General features: G+C 38.8%; 1 protein-coding gene across 5 annotated transcripts in view; it reads left to right on the top strand.

Moving 5' to 3' along the window:
* Positions 1-7,312: 7,312 nt before the first annotated feature.
* Positions 7,313-24,233, top strand: part of DNM1L (dynamin 1 like) — a 38,607-nt gene continuing 21,686 nt past the window's right edge. For 3 of the 5 annotated variants that reach the window (XM_071817167.1, XM_065842222.2, XM_065842205.2), the window contains exons 1-2: positions 7,313-7,538; positions 17,495-17,642. In XM_071817167.1, coding sequence (XP_071673268.1) covers positions 7,474-7,538; positions 17,495-17,642 — 213 coding nt within the window. In that variant the 5' untranslated portion in view covers positions 7,313-7,473. Of the gene's footprint in view, positions 7,539-17,494; positions 17,643-23,140; positions 23,180-24,233 lie in introns of all 5 variants that reach the window. The other 2 variants (XM_065842214.2, XM_065842197.2) reach the window with 1 other exon arrangement.

The following is a 24,233-nucleotide window of genomic DNA, read 5'->3' as shown; positions in this document are numbered from 1 at the left end:
ACCATTTTCAGTTGCCTCCAGTTTCCATCATTTGTACACAGTAAACCTGTTATGTTTGTGTCTTATTCATTCTTGGTCTTCTGCAGGAACAGAATGGACAATGGTGCAGAAAAGACAGAGAAATACAGAGAGGAAAATTTACTGTATTACTTGTTAGTTCTTGTTGCGTACAAGAATTTTCTTTAGTTTCTACTTTTTCTTCTCTTTGTGAACACCATAAGCAGATTAGTATTTGAAATAAGTACTGATGAAGCAAAGAAAGTAATGCTTCCCTCTCTGTTTACAAAATTTTTTCCACTAATTTTTCTGTTTTGTTTTCCCTGTGATTAAATCTGTTCCAAAACCACTGTTTTCCTCATTAAACACAATGCAATGCCTTCTACATGGAAACAAAAATAACAGAATTTACCTTAAAATGTGCTTTAATTAGAAAACACAATTATAAAATTCAAACGACAGCAAATCTGTCATCACAGCTCCTACTTAATTCCTTCCTATCAGCAGGTTTAATCAGCACTGAGATATTTCCAGCAAATTGCCTAGGAGCCCATCTAAATACAGGGTTGGTAAGTGGTAGGTGGCATCTCCTCTGGCTCTCCCTAAGAGCCTGACTAATTCTGCCTCATTACCACAGAATTGTTCCTGGCATTGCGTGAGCTTCCTGACATGAGAGAAATGGCATGCCTGCCTTTTGTAAACACAAAATTTGGAGCTTGTTTGCTGTAAAGAAATTGCTCTGCAGGTTCCTGTGGTATGTTTAATGAGCAAGTGGAGGGACCCTTATGATTGTTACCGTTTTGTCACGGAGCTGCTCATGTCCTGCCTCCTTGGCCCTGACCACTTGACAGCTGTGACGATATTAAGCCTCATCACACCTGGTTCATGTGGTAAATCAGGATATGCCCAGCTGAGTTTATTTGCTTGAGGTCTACCCCATGTCTGTGGTGCTAATTTTTGTCTATGTCTCAAAAGCGTAATACTCTGGTGTCATGAGCAGGATGTGCTAACTGCAGTCTATCTCAAACTTATTTATTTATTTGTATTACAGCATATCTTTCAAATTACCCTAATTTAAAGTCTTAAGTTATGAAGAATCCTTCACATACACAGGTAAGTTTTCCAGTTGTTAGCTACACTCTCTGTAGTCTGGGGTTTTTTGTTTGTTTGCTTTAATGATTCTTATCACTCCAACCATCAGGATCTTATCAAGAGAAATCACCAAGAATTTCAACCACGGAATTTCAATATATTTTTGTTTGTTAAATGAAGGAAATCTCTGCTGTCAGAAGCATCTCCTCACAGAACAGAGCTCTAGCTAAGAATCTAGAGTAAGGCTTAGTGGGCTGCAGATGGATTTCTACATCCCAAAAGTTTTTGACGTTAGTTTTACTGAATACCACCCTACTTGAAGATTCTAGAGGTTTCTGGGTTTGATTTATGCAGTTGTAATATTAAAGTAGCCCATGGTTCAAGAAACAGAAATTGTCTTGAGAGCGGAATCCAGGATTACACTCTTTTTGTTTGGCCTCTTGTAGCCTCACGTTCCCTTCTGCCCCTTCCTACCCCTGCCTCAGAACCAGGCAGTTGCAGCACTTGTGTGGGGAACACCTGGGAATGAACCTTCTTTTGGGTCTGCTGGACACTCAACTTACATCTCCAACTTAGTGAGCTTTTGTTCTAAAAGCTGGATGTTTTGTGTTCTTTTGAACATATTTTAGCATACTATGCCCAACTAGTTTTCCCAAACTCTAGGTAAGGGTCCCTGCTTCAGAGAAATGCACAAGAAAACATGTATTATCAAAATAAAAAATTTACAAATGTTCCTCTTGGCATACCATTTTATCTTAAAAATACCACAGGAGACAGCCTAATTTAAAGTACTAGATCCAGAAGTAGGAGGTACAAGCTCAACTCCTCCTGAATATCAGCACATTTTGGTTGGGGTAAGTTTTTTTTATTTTCACAGAATCACAGAATGTTAGGGATTGGAAGGGACCTCAAAAGATCATCTAGTCCAATCCCAATACATTTTCCTCTGTAGCTATATTACCTCAGCTGAATGCTAATTGTGCATTTAGTTTTCCGATAAAGTTCCTTTCTTGATAGTAGACAGGAGATTATTGCCTTTATTCCCAAAACCCAGGTCCTTTAAAGTAAAAAGTCTTCACCTTAAAACTGGATTGCAAAACACTGGAGTGGTGAAAATCATTTACTGAAGCAACTCTTACTGTTGTGTTTGTTATTCCAACAAGTCTGACCACCCCACTTGCCGGGTGGAGCACTGTTGTACTGGAGTTCAGAACGATACAGAGATTAAAATAATCTCCAGCCAAAGCCATTACCTCTATTAGCCTTGTGAGAAATGCTGATGTCTCACAAACACCAGCATGCTCAGGCTTTGTTACTGATTGATGAACTTTGACTGTTGTTTGCCCTGTGGCTCTTCCCCTCTGTGCTCTGCCTCTTCCTTGAATTTAAACCTGCTTTCAGTTTTGCAAGCATGATTATGAAAAAATTGTGAAACACCTCAAACATTCAATGAATTTAGATAAAAATCTTCCCTGTGGACAGAGTGAGAAAATATAAGGAACTCTCAGTTATTTAGTTCATCGTACTCTCCAGCAAAGTTCTGTTTTGCCAGCGATGAGGTCTCAGCCCAGGTAACATGTAACTCGGGGATTCCTATCAGCACTGTGACCTTCTTACAGCCAGCTGAAGGGCATAGGAGAGCTTGCTTTGGCAGTTCAGCAGAATCCCTGCACTATGGATTTGAAACCTCTGATTTCTGCTTCTTCTGGAAAAAAAGAGCAAGGTTTAGCAATCCATCAGCTTGGGAAATCTCTGTAGAACATCCAAACAAAGGGTCATGTTGTCGAAGGATTTCAGGAATTTATTTGTCTCAGCTTCTAATGGTGTTCACTGTGTAGACGTCTGGTGTAAGTGCTATGAGAATGTGTTACATCTGTGATGAGGTCGCCCTGGAGAACACAAGAACACCATTCAATTTGGCTTCACATAAAAATCAGGCTCTGCCAGACCCGTGTAACCACTGTATTGCATGATTCCAAAGGGCGACACTAGCAAGGAATAACTTAGAGAAGTATTTTGCTAATGGTTTTTGTGCAGCACAAAGTAGTATGACTATGTATGCAGTGCGAATGTTATGTTACATACTTGATACGTTTTAGTACAGTAATCATGTTTCTTTCTGCAAACAAATAAAATGGCAAGCAAATATGCTTTACTGAGGTGCTAGTTTGTGGTCTCCTTGTCTGGCATGAATTAAATGGCAAATGACTTGTCCACTACTGTTGGTATGTCAACATAAAGAGACTCCAGCTATCCGAGCAAAAACAGAAGCAGATGATGCAAAACTATAAAGAAATTCATATCACGGAGAAGAAAGACTGGAGATTTTGTTCTCTTGACTTCAAACATAAAACCAAGTCAGCTTATAATGAAATTAGAAGATGACAAATTTAAAACTGACGCCAAATTGGGGCTTTTGCACTATGCATTAGATCATGAAATTTACTGTCACAGGATGTCATTGGGGCCAAGAATGTTGTGTGATGGGACAGAAAAGCCGTATTATATGGCAAATAAAGCAATCTTGTTTCAAGTAATATTAAATGGAAGAAATATTGAACTGTCTACTTCAGATCTTACAGCAATATCAACATTATTTAACACAAATTTTGGAATCAGAAGATCTTATTACTCTATGTTTTCCCCCGAGGGCTGATGCTGTATGGTCTTAGAGATGAGATTCTGAGGTAGACAGATATAAGGTCAAATTCAGTGTGGCAGCTCCTGTTTCCTCATGTCAATTAACATTTGATAAATAACCAGTCTGACTACTACTGCTTTTTATCAGAGCTTTGATTTTTCTTGCTCAGTAGAACATAGGTTGGACATGGAAAGTTAAAGCTACAGTTGACCACTGCTTGTTAAAATGTTGACCGCTTTGGCACTGTCTTCAACTGGGCTGAGGTAAGCGCTGAAGTTTGTAAGTTGGTACAGGACATGACACTCCATAGCAGAGGCATTTCTGGCTCTCACGGTTTAGCCACAAATGTACAATGTGTTCAAATTTGCATTCTGATGTTTCTTAGTCTTATATCTTCTTTAGTACTTTTTTCCTGCTTTCCTCCTTCTGCAGTGTACTTCTCCATTTGGATATATCCAGCCCTTGACAGGCCTTTCAACATCTCTGCTGGGCAGGCTACATTATCTCAATTCAGTTCAGCAACTGATATTTTCTCTGTATACTTCTTGAAATATTAGACTGATTAAATTCTAAGAATAGCCATGATGGCTCAGACTAAAGGGCAAGTACTCATGGTGCTTCTGCATGAGACTGTCCCAGCTTCCAAACATTGTCATCCCAGAAACATTCAGAACTAGATTTGATTCCTACATACCTGTTTATTTACATGCCATACATTTCTCTTCCTGACACTTAAACACCTCCTGAATCAATTTAAACTTTTACGGTCTACAACATCCTTTGACAACGAACAAAACAACCCACCCATGAAGGGATACTGTCTTTGTTCTGAGCTGGCTCCTTCTAGTTGCTTTAGATGCTCCCAAAGGGCTTTTATTGGAATGGAGAGTAAGCAAAACTGATGCTCTTCTACCAGCTCCAGGCTGCTAATGATTACGAAGACCTCTAACCCTCCCTGCCCTTCACCATTTATTTCGTAGAGTGAAGACTCCTAGCTTGCTTAGTTGGTCTTGAAATTGAAGCTGTTCCACACCTTTCATCATCCTTGCTGTCCCTCTCTGACCCCTTTTCCAGTTCTACATTCTTTCCAAGCTCTCCCACTTCTGGTCTAAATTAAAACAGAAAACAGGTTCCACTTGCTGTATTTCACAGTGGTGTCTGTGAGGTCATATGGCAAAATGAAAGTGGCAAGAGAAGAGAATCACACAGAGAAATTAGCTGGTGTTATCTACCTACTTGCCAGCAGCTTCTATACAGATGCCTTTTTTAAAATTTCTTTTTCTTCCAGGGACTCAAGGAAGGAGACAAGAGGATACAAGACTCTATGCTACACAGGGAATGGCAAACCCTTTAGAAAGACTTTTTTGCTGTGTCAGGTGTACAATACAAGGAACTTTCATCATTGTCCTGGAAGATGGAGAGGCAGATGCTAAATGGCATCCTGATATTGATGATCTCTGAGAGCCATCGGCTCCAGCACACTGAAAGCCAATGGATGAAACTACTGGAAAATCATGCCTGTGTGGCTATGACAAGAATTCCTCATCAGTAACTCATTCAGGACCTTTTTCACAAAGTTTTACATGTATTGCTTGTTTCTCTCTGTGCTGAATACACAAATGTTTGAGTGTTAGAATTTGCTTAGCCATCTTTATGCTTTCGTCATGAAATATTAGTCCTCTGACAAGCAGTGTGAAATCTCCCAGGTAAGAACAAGAAACTTCATTGTGAAGATATATAGATAAGAACATATTTCCTTTGTATCTTCTTTCCTTCAACATCTGAGGGTTTCAAGACATGAAGATGGGAAGAGGTTAACTTGTATAAAATAAGAATGTAAAATCTAATATCCTCCAGAACTTGAAACTTTCAAAAGCATTTTTACATTGTTGGCTTAAAAGAAAGGATAAAGCAAGAATTCAGTTCTGTGCTAGCGTATTCATAATTTATCTTTGGGAAAATGCACTCAAGGGAAAAACATTTAGAGATCAGACAGCCTATTTGTTATGATCTCACATCGCAAGTCATTCTCTAGTTTCACTCTATCTTCTTGTATAATGTAGCTGAGTATTAGGTCTCCCTTAGTTTCCCAGTTCCCAAATCTTGCCAGACACTTCAGCCAAACCTACAATTGTGCATCTGAGTTATAAAAATTTCACATTCAGAGTTTTGCAGTGAAAACAAAAATATCCACAAAAAAGCAAACAAAATAAATACAGCTGTTTTAAATGTGTGCACTGTAATTCTCAATATGAAAACAGAAATGGGAGAAGGTTCTTTTTGCTGTACTGTTTGTAGGACCAGATCTTCTATGATTCTTTTCCATCCTCGAAGAGACCTCCCTAATGCTTCCTTGCTGCTCCCAGCAGTTTTATTTGCCTGCTCTGTTGGCTTTGTGACACCAGATGCTGACAAGGTCCAGCAATTTGCCATTTAGCACCTTTCCTCGCTTTATTCAGGCAACAGCGCCACCACACCTGGTGGAGCAGCAGTGAGGGCAGTGCGGACACCCGGTTGTTTCCTGCTTTTCAAGGGTTTTCAAAACATAGTGCCTTGAATAAATGTAGCCACTTCATGCTGTTGGCTGCCAACTACCTACAGCAACTGCCCTGGGGCAGCCATGAGCCTGCCTGCCCCACATGGGCTGCCTGTGTCACCTCAACTTGCCAGCTGGACTGCTACTGGTTATGCCCAGAGGGGATCAGCTTCATCGCACCAAAAAAGAGAATAAAGCCTGGGAATAGCTTGTAATACAAGACTACAGAGACTATGCTCTCTGATCTGGGGATATGGGGGTGTTGATTGACAGCCAGCTGAACATGAGCCAGCAGTGTGCCCAGGTGGCCAAAAAGGCCAAGAGCATTCTGGCTTGTATCAGCAATAGTGTGGCCAGCAGGACTAGGGCAGTGATGAGGCCCCTCCTTGAATCCTGTGTTCAGTTTTGGGCCCCTCACCACGGAAAAGACATTGAGGTGCTGGAGAGAGTTCAGAGAAGGGCAACGAAGCTGATGGAGAACAAGTCTGATGGGGAGCATATGGGGAACTGAGGCTGTTCAGCCTGGAGAAAAGGAGGCTGAGGGGAGACCTTATCGCTGTCTACAACTACCCGAAAGGAGGTTGTAGCATGGAGGGTGTTGGTCTCTTCTCCCAAGTAGCAAGTGACAGGACAAGAGGCAATAGTCTCAAGTTGCACCAGGGAAGGTTCAGATTAGACACTAGGAAAAATTTCTTCACGAAAAAGGTTGTCAAGCACTGGAACAGGCTGCCCAGGGAAGTGGTTGAGTCACCCTCCATGGAGGTGCTTAAAAGGTGTTTAGACGAGGTTCTTAGGGACATGGTTTAGTGTTAGGTTTAGGTCACGATTGCACTTGATCTTAATGGTCTTTTCCACCCAAAATGATTCTTTGATTCTATGATCTTCAAATGGGCCGCTCGCCAGGCAGCAGCTCGCCCTCCCCGGCGCCGCCCCAGAGGGCGCTCTCAGGCTTTCCCCCTGCACTACAACTCCCATGATGCCCGGCGGCGTTCGCGGCCGTGCTGCGCCCGGCAGGCGCCCGGCAGGCGCGCACAGCCTGCTGGGAGCCGCGCCGTGCGCGGGGGCTGGCTCCAATGGCGGCAGGCGCAGGGGGCGGCTGACGGGAGCCGTTGCCCGTCGCGCCCATTCATCGCCAACGCCTTCCCCGGCCGTTGCCCTGCCCGCGCCGCTATGGAGGCGCTGATCCCCGTCATTAACAAGCTGCAGGATGTGTTCAACACGGTGGGGGCCGACATCATCCAACTGCCGCAGATCGTGGTGGTGGGCACGCAGGTGAGGCGGGGCGGCGGGCAGGCCAGGCCGAGGCGGGGGAACGGGCGGTGCCGGCCCTCGCCTCCCTGAGGGCAAAGTCGAGGCGTCCATCGCGCCTCGGGTGCTGCTGACCCGCGGACGCCTCCTCCAAGGGCAAGGGGGGACGCCCTTGGCTGCCCGCGTTCCCCCCCCGGCTTCATTCCCTCCCTGTGCTCCTGCGGTCTGAACGGCCGAGGAACTCTCGAGGGCGGCCGGGACGGCCTGTCCCTCACTCTCCCGTGGCCCCGCGTCGATCCCCCGGACCAGGGGGCCGTTTACCGGCTCCGTGCTTCAACCTGACCGCCATCGCCAGTCGGTGGCTTCTCTTCCGTGACAGCTGCCGTGAAGTGGGGGCTGAACAAATAAAAGGAGGGATGGTGTAGCGGAACGGCACCTCGCGGGCGTGGGTCGTTTGCCCTCGCTGCGAGTTCTTCTGCCGTTTCGACCTCATTGTCGTAGCTGATGGATGATGATGGGGAGCGAAGGTGAGAGGCACAACCAGCCGGTGTTGGCTGTGACAGTTACAACGTGTGCACCTCAGCCCGATAGTGCTGCTGCTGGGCCCGAAGGTAGCTCAGACCCCTTCACATCTTCTTCAGCAAAACTTGTGGCAGCAAAACGTGTATGACCAGAACTGCAAGAGTCCTCAGGCAATTGAAAACAAAACGTTAAACACAACTCAAACTGGAAGTCAATGCATCTCTCTTTTTGTTTATGTGAAATTAACAGTGTTTATTGGACATGTGATGTTATTTGGCGATAGCCTGCCTACCTAAAACAGTAATGCCAACTACTTTGCAGCCAGGTATTTCATTATATGACTTAAAACATGTGAGCTGTATGTTAAACTTGCACATTGATGAAGCATGGAATAGGTGTGCTCAAACCCAGCTACAGTGACCAAGTGGTTGTGAGGCAACTAGCTGTCACTGTATTTTACCAATATAAATCAGATAAGATTCATTGCCTTTATAAAATTTTTTAAAAATATTTGAATAGGTTTTTTTTTTCCCCTGTTTTTGTTTGCTGCTCTTTTTTTGCTTTACTTTAGTTCTGCAACAAAAAGTTCAGGGCAGAGGTGTGGCATTTTTCTATGTAAAATTAATAAAGTTTCTGTTTCACTTTATGAAATGCTTTGAAGTGGCACTTTTAAAATTATCATCCTTTTAAACAACTTTGTCCTACTTAACTTTTCATGTGTACAGTAGGTACTAAATTGAGACAGCATTGACTTTCATTTGACTTCAGTACCCTACCGATCAGTATTAATATCCATACAGTGCTGTATTCAGTATATTCATAAAAACACTTGAATAAGTATGATATTTCTTAGCATGCCAGAAAAAAAGTCCTTTAGGGACTCCAGGAGAATATATAGCAAGATGTTTGTAAGCTTGGGTGGTTTTTGTTTTGTTTTGTTGTGGGTTTTTTTTTTGGTTGGTTGGTTTTTGGTTTTTTTTTTTTTTAGTCATGGTTGTTGAAAGAAATAACTGTCTTTATTGACATGGTAATTCTGCAGATTGTTATTTTATGCAATTAGTCTTAAAATAATTTAAATAAATTTTTGTTATTTATTTGTAGATGTCTCAAATATCGCCTGAGATCTGATGTTTTCAGATATTTTTGGTTAACTGCTTTCCACAAACAATTTTGAATTTTGCACCGCCATTTTTCTTTGTAGGAAACAAATGCTACCAGTTGAAAATTCTGTAACTCTCTGTTAATTGATTTATGCTTTTTTCCACTTCCAGTTTACCTGTTGCTGTTCTTAAATGACTTTTACATATGCAGCAAGGAGAAAAAAAAAGCCTTTTAAAGTAGTTTTTGCTGTTTATTTTTTTCACTTGTCTTCTGTATCTCTTCTCTTCCCTTTTATTGTTTTGTGCTTGTGTATTCAGTTCTCATTTATTTCTACTTCTGTACATCAAGTTATTTCTTTTCTAGAGTATGTAGAACTAGGAACTGCTTATAATCCTTAATTTAGCTTTGTCTATTTTCTATTTCCCACCTCCCCTTCCTTGATTCTAGTAGAGACATCATGGTGAGATTGATCTAACAACTAATGAAATTCACAGTGAGATTTTTAAATGACCTTCCAGGTGTATATTTGCTCAGTCTTCAGTTAGTGCCATTTTGGGACTTGAAATGGGAGATGCAGTTTACAATATTTAACACAGACTGTTCTGTCGGATGTTTCCATCCAAAAGAACTGTTTTGTTAGCCTCTGCGATTAGCTCACAGATGAGCATGACTTTTTTTTTTTCTGTTTGAATTCAGTATCATGTTTGATATTTCAATGCTAAACCAATTGTTGTTGCCAGGGAGAAATGTTTCTTGACCTGAGAGAACAGCGTGAGCATTTGAATATGTATGACTATGTCCTGTTAGGCTAAACAGTTAGGATGGTAATTTGGCTGCTAAGAAGATGACAGCAATGGGAAGTTAATGTATGATCGTGACTTCTGGGATGAGGAGAAGAATCCGGTGCCTGCTGCTGTATTTGGTTTGAGAGAGTCTGGCACTGTGGTCTTAAACTTTGGGTGCTCTACAGAGCTTCTGTGACCTTTCTCTGTCAAGGAGGGTCAGTGGAACAGAAATTTAAGCCATTTCACCTTGTTCAGTTTATTCAATGTATCCTACATTGTGTTGGCAAAAAGCCAGTTTTTGGTGGTAGAACCTCCAGCTTGTACCAAGCAACCAGGAAAAAAAACATACCAAGCTCAACAGGGGAATATCTTCCTGCCTCCTCTCTTCAGTTTGTGGGGGTGTGTATGTGTGTGTTTGGTTTATTTCTTCGGACCAGGAATCTTGCTCGGGATTTCAGGCAGGTGCAAAAAGACGTTCGTATCTACATTTGTAAAATGGGATGTAACTAGAGCACAGCTCCAGTGCTGGATCTGCTGGCTGGGGAGAGCTTGGTTTTTCTCCCAAATATTTTGCAAACTTCCTGGTGTGGTTTTTTGTTTGTTTTGATATCTGGCATTCACTGTATTGTTTTTGGGCATAACTGTTTTCCTTTTTGCCATCCCTTCCTCCTGTTAAATCATGATTTGACTATTCTGGTGTCTGTTTCAGGCAAGCAGCAAAGTAAAACTGACATTAATTAGCTGTTTACATTTACCAGACATAATACAGTGTTGCTGCTGAGGTTATACAAAGCAAACATTTGGCGTTCTACATTTCTTTTCTCTGATGGGCCCTCTCAGTTTCTGAATAGGGATAATATTTAGGTTCTGAAGACTTATACGATTGGAAGGATGGCATTTTCACTGTGTCTGTGTGCAGACTTTATGTGAATTAAAATAAAATTATTGGTCTAATAACTGTGATTCTGCCTTTAATCTCTACGTATTTTTGATAATGAAAACAATATTAATCATCTTTTAAATTAAGATACTGATTTTATTGTTTGCAAATACCCAATTATTTTGGAAGAGTGAAGAGAATACACAGTTGTAGAAGGATGTGAAAGAAATGGGTTTGTGTGTCTCGCCTCTGCCCCCCCGCCCCCCTCACTATTTCATGTGCTTGCTGTCAGGGTCCTCTTAATCTTGTTCATCTTCATTTTTAAAATTTGAAAATACAATTTGACTTTGTTTTGATTCATTTTACTGAAAAAGTAATCAATATAATAATATAAGCAATACTACCTAAGGTCAGTCAAAAAGCTCTGGAATGTGGATCTTCAAATACCACAGTTCCATGACCTAACTTATAGAAGTTCTGTACTCATTGTTTCTAATTACATGAGGTATTTTTTTCTTGAGTGAATTACTGGAGGACTTTGGGAACTGATGTATTGTGAAATAAAACATCTCCAAAGCTTTTTATCTATTTGCTGTTGTTTGGCATGTATCTACATGTAGATATGGTATAAATACAGGATTTCTGAAGAATTTTAACAAATTCTGGCTTTCCTTACTACTTGTATGTAAGCTATCTTTTATGAAGGGAGTTCCTGTGGATTCCAGTTTTTTCCTGACTGATTCAGGAAAGCTCTCAAGTGAATGGGCAGCAGCCTGCAGGAAAAACAGTCTTGTAACCCAGACAATATCTTTCACAGAGAAAATGGATTTTGCATCAACCGGAAGTGCATTATGCTGGTTTCACTGCCTTCTTGAGGTCAGCCTGTGGCTCTTCAGAGTCTTTCTAGAATTATAATTTTGTTTCAAAGAATGTCTTACAACAATTCATGAGGCCTGCTTAAAAGTTTTAAATTGTCTTCTGATTAGTAAATACATTTTGAAATTTTTTGGCAGATTAGGATCAGCCTTGCTTTGTGTGTCCCTAGTTCACATAGGAAAATTTTGCCTCAATAGCTGTTCCAACCAAAGCAGTTCCCTTGTGGAACTGCTTGTGTGTTGACATTTTAGTTCAGAATAAGTCATACTTTCCAAACAAGGAAAGAAAAAAAATCTTGCTGCTCTTTAGTTATAGCATGCTGAACTCTTCCAGCATAGCAGAGAGCTGCTTTTCAAAGCACCTATCTGTGTAATATTCCTGTGGATGAGATCCCAGCAAAAATGTGCTATCTTATATTTCCCAAGAATAGATTTAAAATTTAGTAAATCATATATGTATGTATTGCTAAGAGCATGATTTAGCCAGCAAGGCTTTTGTAATTCTTACATGACAGAAATGGCAAAATCATCACCATTCTACTTTGGGTGTCAAAGTAGATAGATTGCTTTTCTTAAGAGAATTCTTCAGGAATTATTATGCCACACTGAGAAATCTCTCCTACTTCGCAGTTCCTTACTATTATTCTCAAATATTTGTTACTGTTGTACCGCTGAAAAAGTCATAGGGGATACTGATATCTCTGCCTTTTTACTTTTTTGTGGTGTCCTGCAGTAAATCTGTATTGTGTTGCAGGAGCTCCTTGCAGTTCTTTGGATCAAATAATAAAAACATCAGTTTGTCCTATCAAAAGCAATGAACAAGTTTTACACCAGTTTTCATGTTGGAAGTCCCCCAGTAGCTTATTGGACATGTTTCCGTATGAAGTTTTTTTCCACAGATGATTTATTTTACATTGCCTCCACAAAGCGAGTATGAAGTATAAAGATAGAAGACAACAGATTCTTGTAAGATGAGTTGAAATTTGTTGTAGGCAATACAATTATCATTTTAATAGTACTTGAAATATGCAACAATCAACAATCTGAGTAAATGACTGTAAAAAATGTTGTGGTTTGTGTGCAGCAGTGAGACTCTGGGTGAGTCTTGTGTTTACTGCTTTCTTGCTGGACAGACTTTGTAAGAACACCAGCAGGCTGAGGCCTATTTAATGAGCTAATTGATGTGATCTGGTGTGTTACAGGGCAGTGAAGCTCAAGAGACCTGGCATGCCTTTAAGGACAGCCTTCTTGGAGCACAAAAACAGTAGTCCATACAAATGCACAGGAAAATGAGTAGATGTGTAGGGCACACAGTGCGGAGGGAACTCATGGCCAAGCATCAATGCAGCAGACTTAGGCAGGAGGTAGAAGTGAGGACAAGCTCGCTCAAGGATATAAAAACAGTCCCTGCATATGCAGAGATGGTATTAAGAAAGCCAGCTTTTTTGCTAGAGTAGAAACTGGTGTGGAACGTCGAAGTCAACAAAAAGAACTTCCAGCAATTTAAGAAGAAGAAAAGAGAAGCAAGGGAAATGTGGCCTTGCTGCTGATTGGGACAGGAGAATTAGTAACTAAATATGGGATAGGCTGAGGCACTTGCTACTTTCTTTGCCTTGGTCTTCAGTAGCAGGATCTTCTAGGCCTTTGTACCCATAGACAGGGCCCAAAGAGCAGTGTAACTATGAGTAGTGGAAGAGGGTTGAGCCAGGGTTCTCTCTTGGATATGGCGAAGGCATCTTTGCACACTGTTGGGTATATGGTGCAAGTCTTCTAAAATTAGGAAAGCTAGTGAGGACTTAGAAAAAAGAATAAGAAAACCAGTGAAGTAAATGGTATTAACATGAATTGTTGTTCATAGTGTTACATCAAATTTTTCAATACAGAGTCTCTTCCATTTGGCTTGTCAACACCATGAAATATTTTTGAAAGTGACATCTTTTGCTGTTAATGAAGCTGGACAATTATAAAGTTATGCACTGATGTCTTCTGCTTCTGAATTCCTGAAAAAGGTGGTTAGCAATACAGCAGGTTGCAAACCAAATTTTCTCATAAGAATTAGTGTAATGGATTGAAGCAAATGTCTTTTGATACTTAAGAAGTGCACACACTTGAAATATGCAGGGACAAATAAAGAAGGAAAGAAAGATAGGGAGGCAGAAACAAGAAGGTTATTAGGACTGTTATACTGTCAAAATGCTGACTTTTTGGAGTGGATCACAGTTCTTACAGATTTCAGCTTTTTAATTTGTGACAGTATGTGCACAACCATTTCCCTTTTATTCTACCCTTCATCCTTGATGGTTTTAAATAAATCTGAAAATGCTGTTGAAAATGATGAAAACATAACTTTTTAGGGAGGCAGTGAGAAACCTGATAAAATTTATATCATCTACACTGTCAGTGTGTATTGAAATAAAATATTTAAGTCCCTGTGTGGATCATATCTTCTTATCTTAGTACTTCTGGGAAAAATGGTTCTACCATCCATCAAACTCAGGTGCTTATCTGCAAGACTGACGATGGTTAGCAGAGCACAGTGTTAAACACTCAGCAATGGAAGTTTGACACAGTGGTTAAAGAAAGAAGAGACAGCAAGATCTTCATTTGCCTTTTTTTTTTTTTTTTTTCTGATCAATCTGTATAAAGTTCCTCTAGATACCACAACTTACAGATATTTCAAGTTACGATCAGGTATTAGGGTCCAAAGGAAAAGGTTAGAGTTCATTAATGCTTTTCTGGACCCATCATGAAATGAGTTTATGGATTTTAGTCTCTGCTTAAAATCATGATGAGTATTTAAATGAGATGACAAAGTAAGCCTGGTGCTGCTGCAGACTTATTCCTAAAAGTTCTGTGCTACCTTTGGTCATCACTATTTTTCTCTGTTTACACCTGTTGTATGGAGGACTGGCTGAACTGAATTTGTATTTTGAACAGACCCATAGCCCTCACTTACCCCCACTGGCAGAACAAGATCAGCTTTGTGTTTACTGCTTTTCCCACCACGTGCCGAGACAATTCTTGGTAATGGATGTGTGTGGGGCCCAGATTAAGGAGTGCGTCATTAGGTACTGTATTATATTCCAAGAACAGATTGCTTTAATAAGGGAACGTAATGCAATTTGAAATGAATTTCCTGATGTGTGGAGCACTGTAGTAGTCTCATCTGATGTGTGCCTTCACATTTGCAAAGGATCCAGATCGTTCCTTCTACATCCAAAGATAACTGTGGGAGTGGTGTAAGACATAGTGCTTTATTTCCATATGTAGCTTGCTGTGTGCCCATCTCAGCTTCCTGCAATATCGCTCTTTTGGAAAGACCAAACCATGAGCAGTAGTATGCAGCAACTTGTCCCTTGGATTTTGGTTTCGTGTCTTGATGAGGTTATTCGTAAGGGTTTCTGCTATTTATTATGATCCCTTCTCTGCTTGGTTATATGTTCAGGAGAAGCTACTTCATCTAAGTGTCACCTCCAGCCCTTTGAGACTGGGTGATCATTCTACCCATGTGTAAGAAATCTTACTCAAAAGATGTTCGAGATGTTTTTAATAAATGAAACCCTGGTGTTTCTTTTTTTTGTCGTCTTTTTTTTTTCTTCCCGCGCTCCAATGCAGCTGATGAACCTTTAGCATGTCTCATCTTTCTGAGCAGGCATTCCACTCATTGTAAATTATGAAGTTGGTTAAGAAATCATTTGTTGTTTGTTGCTCTGAAATTTGTTTTTTCACGTTCTGTAATATAAGTTCTTCAGAGGTATGGTACAATAGGAGCTCTCTCACAGAGGCTTCCAGAGCTAATTTGTGCATTGGCCAGATTGTTCTTCAGTTACTCTTTGGTAAGATTTCAGTGCCCAATGTCCTGTCATAAGCTCCTTGCATGGGAGGTGCCCAAAGTTGGAGAAGGTCAGTTGGAGAAGAAAATTATTAGTTGCTTTCTAGGGGAGTCTTCTCAAGCAAAAAATCTTAATAAGGCTTTATTTGTTTCCTGTGACCCTGTCCTTCTCCCTACTCTTTCTAGACAGTTTACCTCACTGCTGTCAAATTTGAATTAGATTTACTTTGAAAAATATGCACACTGCATTGGTTTGTTATTCACCTATTGAGACAAATGATATTGTTGATAAAACAGCATTTTTCTGTGCCATAAACCATAGTTATACAGTAAACTGTTAAAAGAAAAGAAAGATACAATTTGTTGTTGTTGTTCAAGCTTTCTAGGGGTTTGACCTTGCATTTCAACATTTTTTTTGTGGTTCTGCATACATGTTGTATTTTAATAGGTTCTAGTGCTCTCATGTAGTATGTTCACATCTTGACTTACTGCACTAGTAGAAACATGCTGTCTGATGGTACTGTGTTACTTGTTCTCTATTCTTCATTTTTAGAAAAATCAGCTAAGATGTCATTAAATGTATGATATTTAAAAGGTATTCAACACTGCTTTTATTTCATGTCATGCCAAGTTAAGGTCTTGTTTTATGATTCACTTGAAGTCTCAAATCTGTTCTTTCAGAACTGGTGTGCTGAATTGAGGTTGTATAGCAGTAATGCACATTCTTGCTGTCAGAAACATCTGTGGTTTTTTTGTCGGTTGGTTTATTTTTTTGTGTGTGTATGTGGGTTTTTTTATTATTGTATTTTTTTTTTATTTTAAGAGAATTATTTGGTAGTAGCATTAATATAGAAACATTTCCTAGCTGACAACAATGATTGTCAGAGTGGGTTTCTAACATGCCATGCCCATGTTGACTTTCCAGATGCAGAAAACTGAAAGAGTTCAATACAGTTCTATTAAAAAGACAAAATCTTATCAATCAGTCTTTCAAAATATTATGCTGACGTATCTGTGTCTATTGTTTATTGTTAGTTTTAACATGACAGTAGTCTTGAATCACTCTGAAAACCCGTGTGTTCACAGCTGCTTATTGGACCATGTAGCCCAATTCTGCATTTTATACACAAATGCTACAGCAAAACATTTTAAATGTAGATTCTCAAAGCAAATTTGTAACTTCACAACCTTTAGATATTTCACAGCTTCTTACAGTTTGTAATTACGTAGACGGATGTTTGCAGTTAATTCAGTAGTAAATACTTACAAAAATATATACACAGAGAGTGGGAGAAACAGTATAAAACAATGTTTGTTTATATATTTAGAATATAAAACAATGTCTGCACCTATAAAGCTGATATAATATGTTCTACAAAAGAAAACAAACTGAAAAGAATATTAGACTGTAATAGCTAAATGTACTCAAGTTTACATAGTTAATATCTTCTTGTACAATGCTTCTGTTAGTATTCACATGGCCACATATGAATACTAACAGCGGGTTAAATTCCTTAGTCTGCAGGGTGAAGTGTTACTGCAAGGTGTTAGAAAATGACACAGTAGAAGACATAGAATTTCCTTCTGATCATTGTAAAGAAAGAATATGTTTTTTCTTTTCCAAAGCTGTTTCTGTGGAGATTAATATTTGGGGTAGAAAATATTAAATAGGATATTAATTTTTCTGAAACCTATCGTGTTTAATTTAGCCTTAAGATAGAAAATACATCTATCTACATTGCTTTTAAGTGCATCAAGCAGGTTTAGACAATTACTGGTTTATAGCAGACTTGTGTCCTTTAGTGCCCATGCAGTATAATACTGCTGTGTTAAAAGCACAGAGTCTATCAGATGCTCCTTCAGGCACTGTATAGCAGAGGACAGAATAGAGCACTGTTTGCATGAGTGATGAAAGCAAGCTAAAGTTAAATATTTACAGCATTTTGATGTTTAAGAAAATAATGTAGCTGCATTCTAATTTTCAGAGCAGCGGAAAGAGTTCTGTGTTGGAAAGTCTTGTGGGGAGGGATCTGCTCCCACGAGGTACTGGAGTTGTCACCCGGAGACCCCTTATTCTGCAGCTGGTGCATGTTTCCCCAGAGGATGGTCGGAAAACAGCTGGAGATGAAAATGGTGAGTGTGATCCAAGAGTGTGTTTTGCCTAGTAGGAAAGAGCCTTTTAATCTTTATTGTTCATTTGACTGAAAAATCAGTTGTTGTAACCTTAAAACCAAAGTGTGCTTTTTAAAATTTACTTGGAAGAAAATGCAGCTGTTGTCACATCTGTTCCATCCATTTAGCAAATGTCACGAAGTCAAAATCTTTTGGATATTCAAAATATCTTCAATGTTTTAAGCTCTCCTGTTTCTTCTTAGGAAAGAAACACTTTTATTTTGAGAAAAGCAAGCCAAAGACAGCATTTCAGTTACAGTTATGATTGTGTAAAGTGTAGAGAACATGTGTTTTTGTGTGTGTGTGTTTTTCTTCCCTTCTCTTTTGCTCTATGAGTAAGGTTTTACCTTGGGAGGATAAGTACATGACTTTTTAGGAGGTTAGGAAATAGATCAGCTCTGGATAGAGTGAAAGAAGAAGTAGTGAAAACAAACTTGTAGGAGATACAAGCAGAATTTAATGAGCACATTCTGTAGTTTACAGGTGTTACCTTACTGGGCTGCACTGAGAGATTACAAAAGCATCAAGAACAACACTTTAGATATTCTGAAGCTATCTGGTTTGAAGCTTGTGTTTTCTGTAGTGTTTCTAAGTTATCCTTTAGCAGATGCAGAAAGTAATCTCAGTTGTCCCTTGGGAGTTTAAATGCTCATTCTTTACTAACTAGTGCTCTTGATCTTATGGAAGAGCAGCAGGAGCATATCCACCCTCTGATCGTGAGATAAATCTTAGCTTTTTGATGTAGGCAGTAAAAAGTACACAGGCTTTTGATGATGTGATAAACTCGGGACTATAACTATTAATTCTCATTGTCTTCATTGTTTTTGGAATTTATTTATAGCAATACTAAGTCAAAGTATCAGAAGTTCTTTACAGCATTTGTGATATTTATAGCCTTTGGTTTCTGAAGAACAGTTACTAATAATGTGCAGTTTAAAAGGGTTAAGCTCCAATTCTCATTATTGCTGCAAGCAGATAATTCAGGTTCATAACAATTAAGAACTTTCAGCGTGCAATCCAGGGTGTGCTGGATTGTGAGAGGTTGTAGGACCATTCAGGTTGGAAATGATCTCAGGTGGTCTCTACTTCAACCTCCTCCTCAAAAAAATGGCCAACTCTGAACTAAAGACCAGGTTGCTCAGGACTTCATCCAGGTGGGTCTTGAAACCTCCAAGGGTGGAGAATTCAGAGAGTCTCTGGGCAACCTTTTAGAAATGGCGTGTTTGATCTCTTTAAATGTGGTTGCATGTTACTTGAATTGTGCGGTGTATAGTTTTTAGTACTTTTCAGAATGCTATGATTTTGAGTTATAGGATAAAATATGATTTTGTTCTCCTCTGCAACTTCACAGGTATTAAAGATTTTGTAATTATCCTGAGTCAAGGCAGAACCTTTCTGTTGTAGGTTGCATTTGATCTGGGGATTCAGATTTTGAATTTTAAGTGGGGTGATGATAATATTTCACAATGGGCTAAATTTAATAATGTTGGGCTAAATTAATATTTATGAGGCCCAGTTAGATCTTTGGGGGAAAAAATCAATATGTAAAATGTATGTTATAATCTTTTCTTGGTGTTCTTTTGAGAGAGACATGGACTTGTTTGATAAGAACAGACAAACCTTTATGACTTAGAGTTGTATTTGAAGAGTCTCTCTTCTCCCTCCAGAATTCAGGCAAGTTGTGATCTAAATGATTTTGTCACTGACCTGGTTTAGCATATGTACAGGCTGTGATGCTACATCGGAGAAGATGGGATCAGGTAGCTTGGAAAGAAAAAAGATGGCAACCTCTTATCCTGGCTGTGCTGTCTGACATTGTAATAAGTCACTATACTGTTACAGGTCATATTTTTGTTTGTTATGAGGTGGATGTTAAGATTGGGTTGATCATGTGTTTGGGATTTCCAATTTGGAAATTTTTCCATAGTCTTGCAGAAAAGGATTTTCTCTGTTCACAGATACTTTTATGCAACTGCCTCTTAGTTTTATGATTTCTCACCTTTATCCATCCTAACACCTAAGGTGTCTCTGCTGTTCCACAAAATCACTGATGAGCTATGTGATACCCTTGTATGGTGGTCACGGCCATAAATGAAGATAGTCGGAAAACAGCAGAGAGCTGAATTTTCAGTTAAATATGAAGTGCTGTGTTTTTATAACATATTTCAGACTGATACATATGTTCTACGGGGATGTGTGTGATTTTGTCTAATTATGCTTTTGCTGTTTATGGTTAGCCTCTAGTGATTTAGCACATAGGGTGTGTTTGTGGTGATACCACACATGTGATGTTCTCTTATCAAATTGCAAGAGAAGCAGCTTTTATGGGAGAACTGGGCCTGGTCTTGTGAATTATTAAATTGGTGTTGTAGCTAAGACCTGTTCTAGTAGCTTATCCTTTTGTTAGGAAATGGAAAAAAGAAGGTAATGTATGAATAGTTAATTAGTAAATGTTAGGTTCTTTTTTTGTCCAAGGTAGGAAGCTGAACATTGTTCACATTCTGAACAGATAAATTGATATATTACACAGGAATAATTAATACAGATCTGTTGCTTGCTAAATCAACACTGTTTTGTCAGCTTTTAGCTTTCTACTTCAAATGTGAATCTCTTATCCCTAGCTCCCAAACTGTGGTCTTCTTCATTGTACTTAGCTTTGTAGAAGCACAAGAGAAAGAGTTTTCACTCAAAAGAGCTTGCTGAGGATGGAAAAAATAGTACAACATACAGAAGGGTTTTGAAGATGTGCACGTGCTTTGTTCACAAGTTGATTTTCATTTTTATTTAGAGAAAGAGGAAAGGATGAGGTTATAGGGGGAATAAGACAGTTCAGATGGAAGTCTGCTGGGTCCAAGACTTCTGAGGATATAGGAACCCAAAAGCTAGGAAAATAGCTAAGATTATTCATGCTTTCCTGATTTTTGTCCTTTTTAGTGTTGGGGAAATTCTCATTGTCATGCTGCAAGAAATTCTCTGTGGTGATGAGACTTTTATGACTCTGAACAGCTTCTTGATGCTCTTATTGTGTGTGAAGAACATTTCTACTGCTTTAGGAAGGGAGAAGAGATAACATGAATAACTGAAGTCAGGTAGCATTGTACTGTGTTTGAGCTTCTGAGAGGAACATCGCAGTACAGGAGGTAACAGGTAACAATTTGGTGGAGGGCAGTCCTGAGAAAGATACTACAATCATGTCTGGTTTTTCCAGTATATTAATTGAAGTTTTCTGGTCTCACTCCAAGATGTGAAAAGCTAGTAAAACAAAGAGGTTTTTATTTTATTCAGGAGATTTTTGTTTTGAAATGTAAGGTCTGTTTGTTCTTAACAGCTGCTGTTTTAGTAAGTTCTTATAATCTGTAATACTTAATATTATAATGACCAAAATATCATTTCTGCACAATTTTATCTAGCATTCAATCTTGTGTGTAATTGGGTGAGAATTCACCTTTAAAGTTTTGCCCAAAAAGCTTCCAGAAAGCAACGTAACCAGGGAAGACAAATTTACCAGTGAAACTAGTGATTAAAAAAATGTTCTGCATGTAAACCAGGACATTAAGTTGTTGAATGTGGACTAATTAAGGTATTTTTCCTTGCCTCAAGCATCCTTGCATTTGGAGTAATGCATATCCTTCCTCCTTTCCTACAAACTCCCTTGCATTAACTTCAAACTATTGGAAAGTTTTTCTGAAATATGAAATGAGCGTCAGGACAGACTTCCTCAGAAGAATGGGGCAAGAGTTTCCCCGCTGTATAAAATTAAAATTCTGACAGCTTATACTTGGACCAGAGGAGTTTTTCTGTACACTTTAGGAAACTGCATTTATTCTTCAACTTATTTTCTTCTCTTTTTTTTTTTTTGGTGCATCAAGGCTGAGGTTAAGCCTAAGTCATTTATCATGGCTTCAGTTTTGTGTTGTATATAGGAAAGAAAACTTGTGGCTTGTTAAAGCTTCAAAAATATTCAGTCTCCTTTGATCTGCAGATGTTAACTAGTTAAATTGCCTCTGGCTAGAATGCATATTTTATATGTATTTTTAAATGTTGATAGATTATAATAAACCAAAACATTTATTTGTACCAATAACTAAGCCTAATACCCAGCTGCAAATTTGTGTGCCACCACAAAACCAGTAATTTAAGACTAAAACAGTGTGTCCTAGGTGAATGTCATCTCCCTGGGAGGAACATTACAGGAGAGTGCTTGATCCATATCATTCAAATGTAATGGTGGCATTTCTTGCTGTATCTTTTTCTTCCTGGCTTTATGCCTGTCTGTAGTTTCTTAGATGCAATTTTTAAGAGAGGATGATCAATACAGTCTTGAAGATAACTGTAGTTGTTTCTTGTATGTGCATTTTGCTTTCTTTCCTCTGAACTGGAAATAGACTAAGCCTGTTTAATAACCTACAATTAATAAGCCCTTTCATTTTGCACTTATTTTGGAGACTGGTGTGTAATTTTACCTGTTTACCAACCAAGACAAGCAAAAGCTGCCTCCTAATGGTGATTTCTTCATAGCTCATGTGCCTGCAGAACAGTAAGGATAAAAGTAGTTTGTTTTTAAATTTTATTTTCTTAATGGATCCAGTCTGTGTAAATCAGCATATTTCTATTGATGATAAACCTTTGACTTATCCACCTGAACAAGACATGGAAATAACTCCCCAGATCTACTAGGCTTTCCAAACTGATGAACTGACAGTTGCTGTGCTACTTGCATTTTGTGCCAAACAGGCATGTGCCAAAAATGTCTTCAGCAGTTTGTTTTGATTCTTGCACTTCTGTGGTGCTCCACTGGCATCCCATGCAATACGAATAGAGAGTCGTAAACTCATCAACTCTTCAATAAAAAGTGTTTTTTTATTTTGTAATGGGATTTTCATAAACGTTTGCAGAAAATTAAAAAGTTTAGAAGTGTGATAGCTAATGTCGTCTCTTCTAAAATCTGTCTCAGAACTGCCATAATTGGTTTTTTAATTGAGCAGTAGAAAGATTGATGCAAAAATTCACATTTTTTTTCCCATACAGTAATATTACTTCCAGTGACATTAAAAACGTTTCCTTACTCCCACATTCTTGCCATGAATAAATGATGAGAAACATACTTCACCAAAGAAGTTCAGCTTTGCAGAACCTAATGGTGGTGTTTTCTGTGCTCAGATAAAAATATTGTGAGCTGTTGGCATTAGATGAACAGCAATAATAATGTCATCATCAAGTAAACTTTGTCATATAGAATATCTGATTATTATGCATCATTTGTCAGTGTTAAGATCTTATTTCTGTGCATATCGTTAATGTGTTACATGTTCTCATCAGTAGTAGAATAGCGTGCGCATCTGTCTGCATGCATTTGTGATCTTTGTAATACAGCCTGGTACTGAAAATTAATAAAATGCTATATTAAATATGATTAAAAATTTTAAACATCATTGAATGCTGTTTCTCTTTAACTGCAGACCCTGCTACGTGGAAAAATCCAAGACACCTTTCTAAAGGTTGCCTTTATCCACTTGCTTTTACTCCCTATGCATAAAGTGCATGCTTACATACACTAAACCACATACATTTCATGCCACTTTGTTGTTGATTACACTTTTATTTTTACACTTCGGCTACTGTGGTGATTGATTGTTTTGCTGAGTTCTTGTGATCTGGTTGATTTTTTGTTTTCTGACCTTGTTGCATTAGAATTAGATGATTTTTGCTTTTCTTCTGTGCCATTGCTGCTTCATAGAATTTCCTGCACTTCTAATTCCCAAATCCTCTAAAAAAATCTCTGTATTGATCAGTGTCTTGAAATTCAACTGGAGTGGAAAAAATGTTTTGAAAGATTACTTCATTGTAGGTAAGCAGTGTGTTTACCAAATGGCCAGATTTCTTGTAGACAATCTTCTAGAGCAGATTGCTGAATCGAGGAGCAGAGTGGAAATAACCAACAACAAAAAAATTTGAAATGGAAGTTATCACTAATACCTGGAAACCCCATTGTGGAAATGTCAGTATCTCACAGTATGACTCAAACTGCTGCCTGTGCAACTGAGCAGGAATTGACAAAACTTCTTTTGCTGTTTTTCTGGGACTGTGCTTGAATAGTCCCCAAGTAAATCTGGATATCAGTGGTGACTGACAGGAGTTAAGATGTTTGGTCCTTGACAGATTTGGGAAGAGACATGTTCTCCTAAGATGTCATTGTTATGCAGAATTCTTATGTATTTTCTGTTTGGGTTCTACAGGTTTTTCTAACTTTTTCTTTCAGCTGTAATTTGATCTCACTTGCATGGTAAAAGAAAAGATGTTAAAAGCTGGTATTTTTTTTTTAGTTTTTTTTTTTTTTTTAAAGCTATTGCTAATAATTCTTTTGTTTTCTGTTGCAAGCCAATATTTAGTGGACTAGACCATTTCTGAGAAATGGTAGGATAGCTGATTGGCTTAGTCACAATTAGGAAGGTGTACCGTGTGTAAGAGAGATGCGGTGTTTAAATAAGCAGAATCATGAGCATATTTGTACTGAGCTATTTAACATCTAACTGTGGAAAGCCGACTAATTTT

Source organism: Patagioenas fasciata, chromosome 1 (genome assembly GCF_037038585.1).
Source record: "Patagioenas fasciata isolate bPatFas1 chromosome 1, bPatFas1.hap1, whole genome shotgun sequence".
NCBI lineage: Eukaryota > Metazoa > Chordata > Aves > Columbiformes > Columbidae > Patagioenas > Patagioenas fasciata.
Note: the sequence above shows the minus strand (reverse complement) of the source record. Positions and strands in the feature narration are given on the sequence as shown.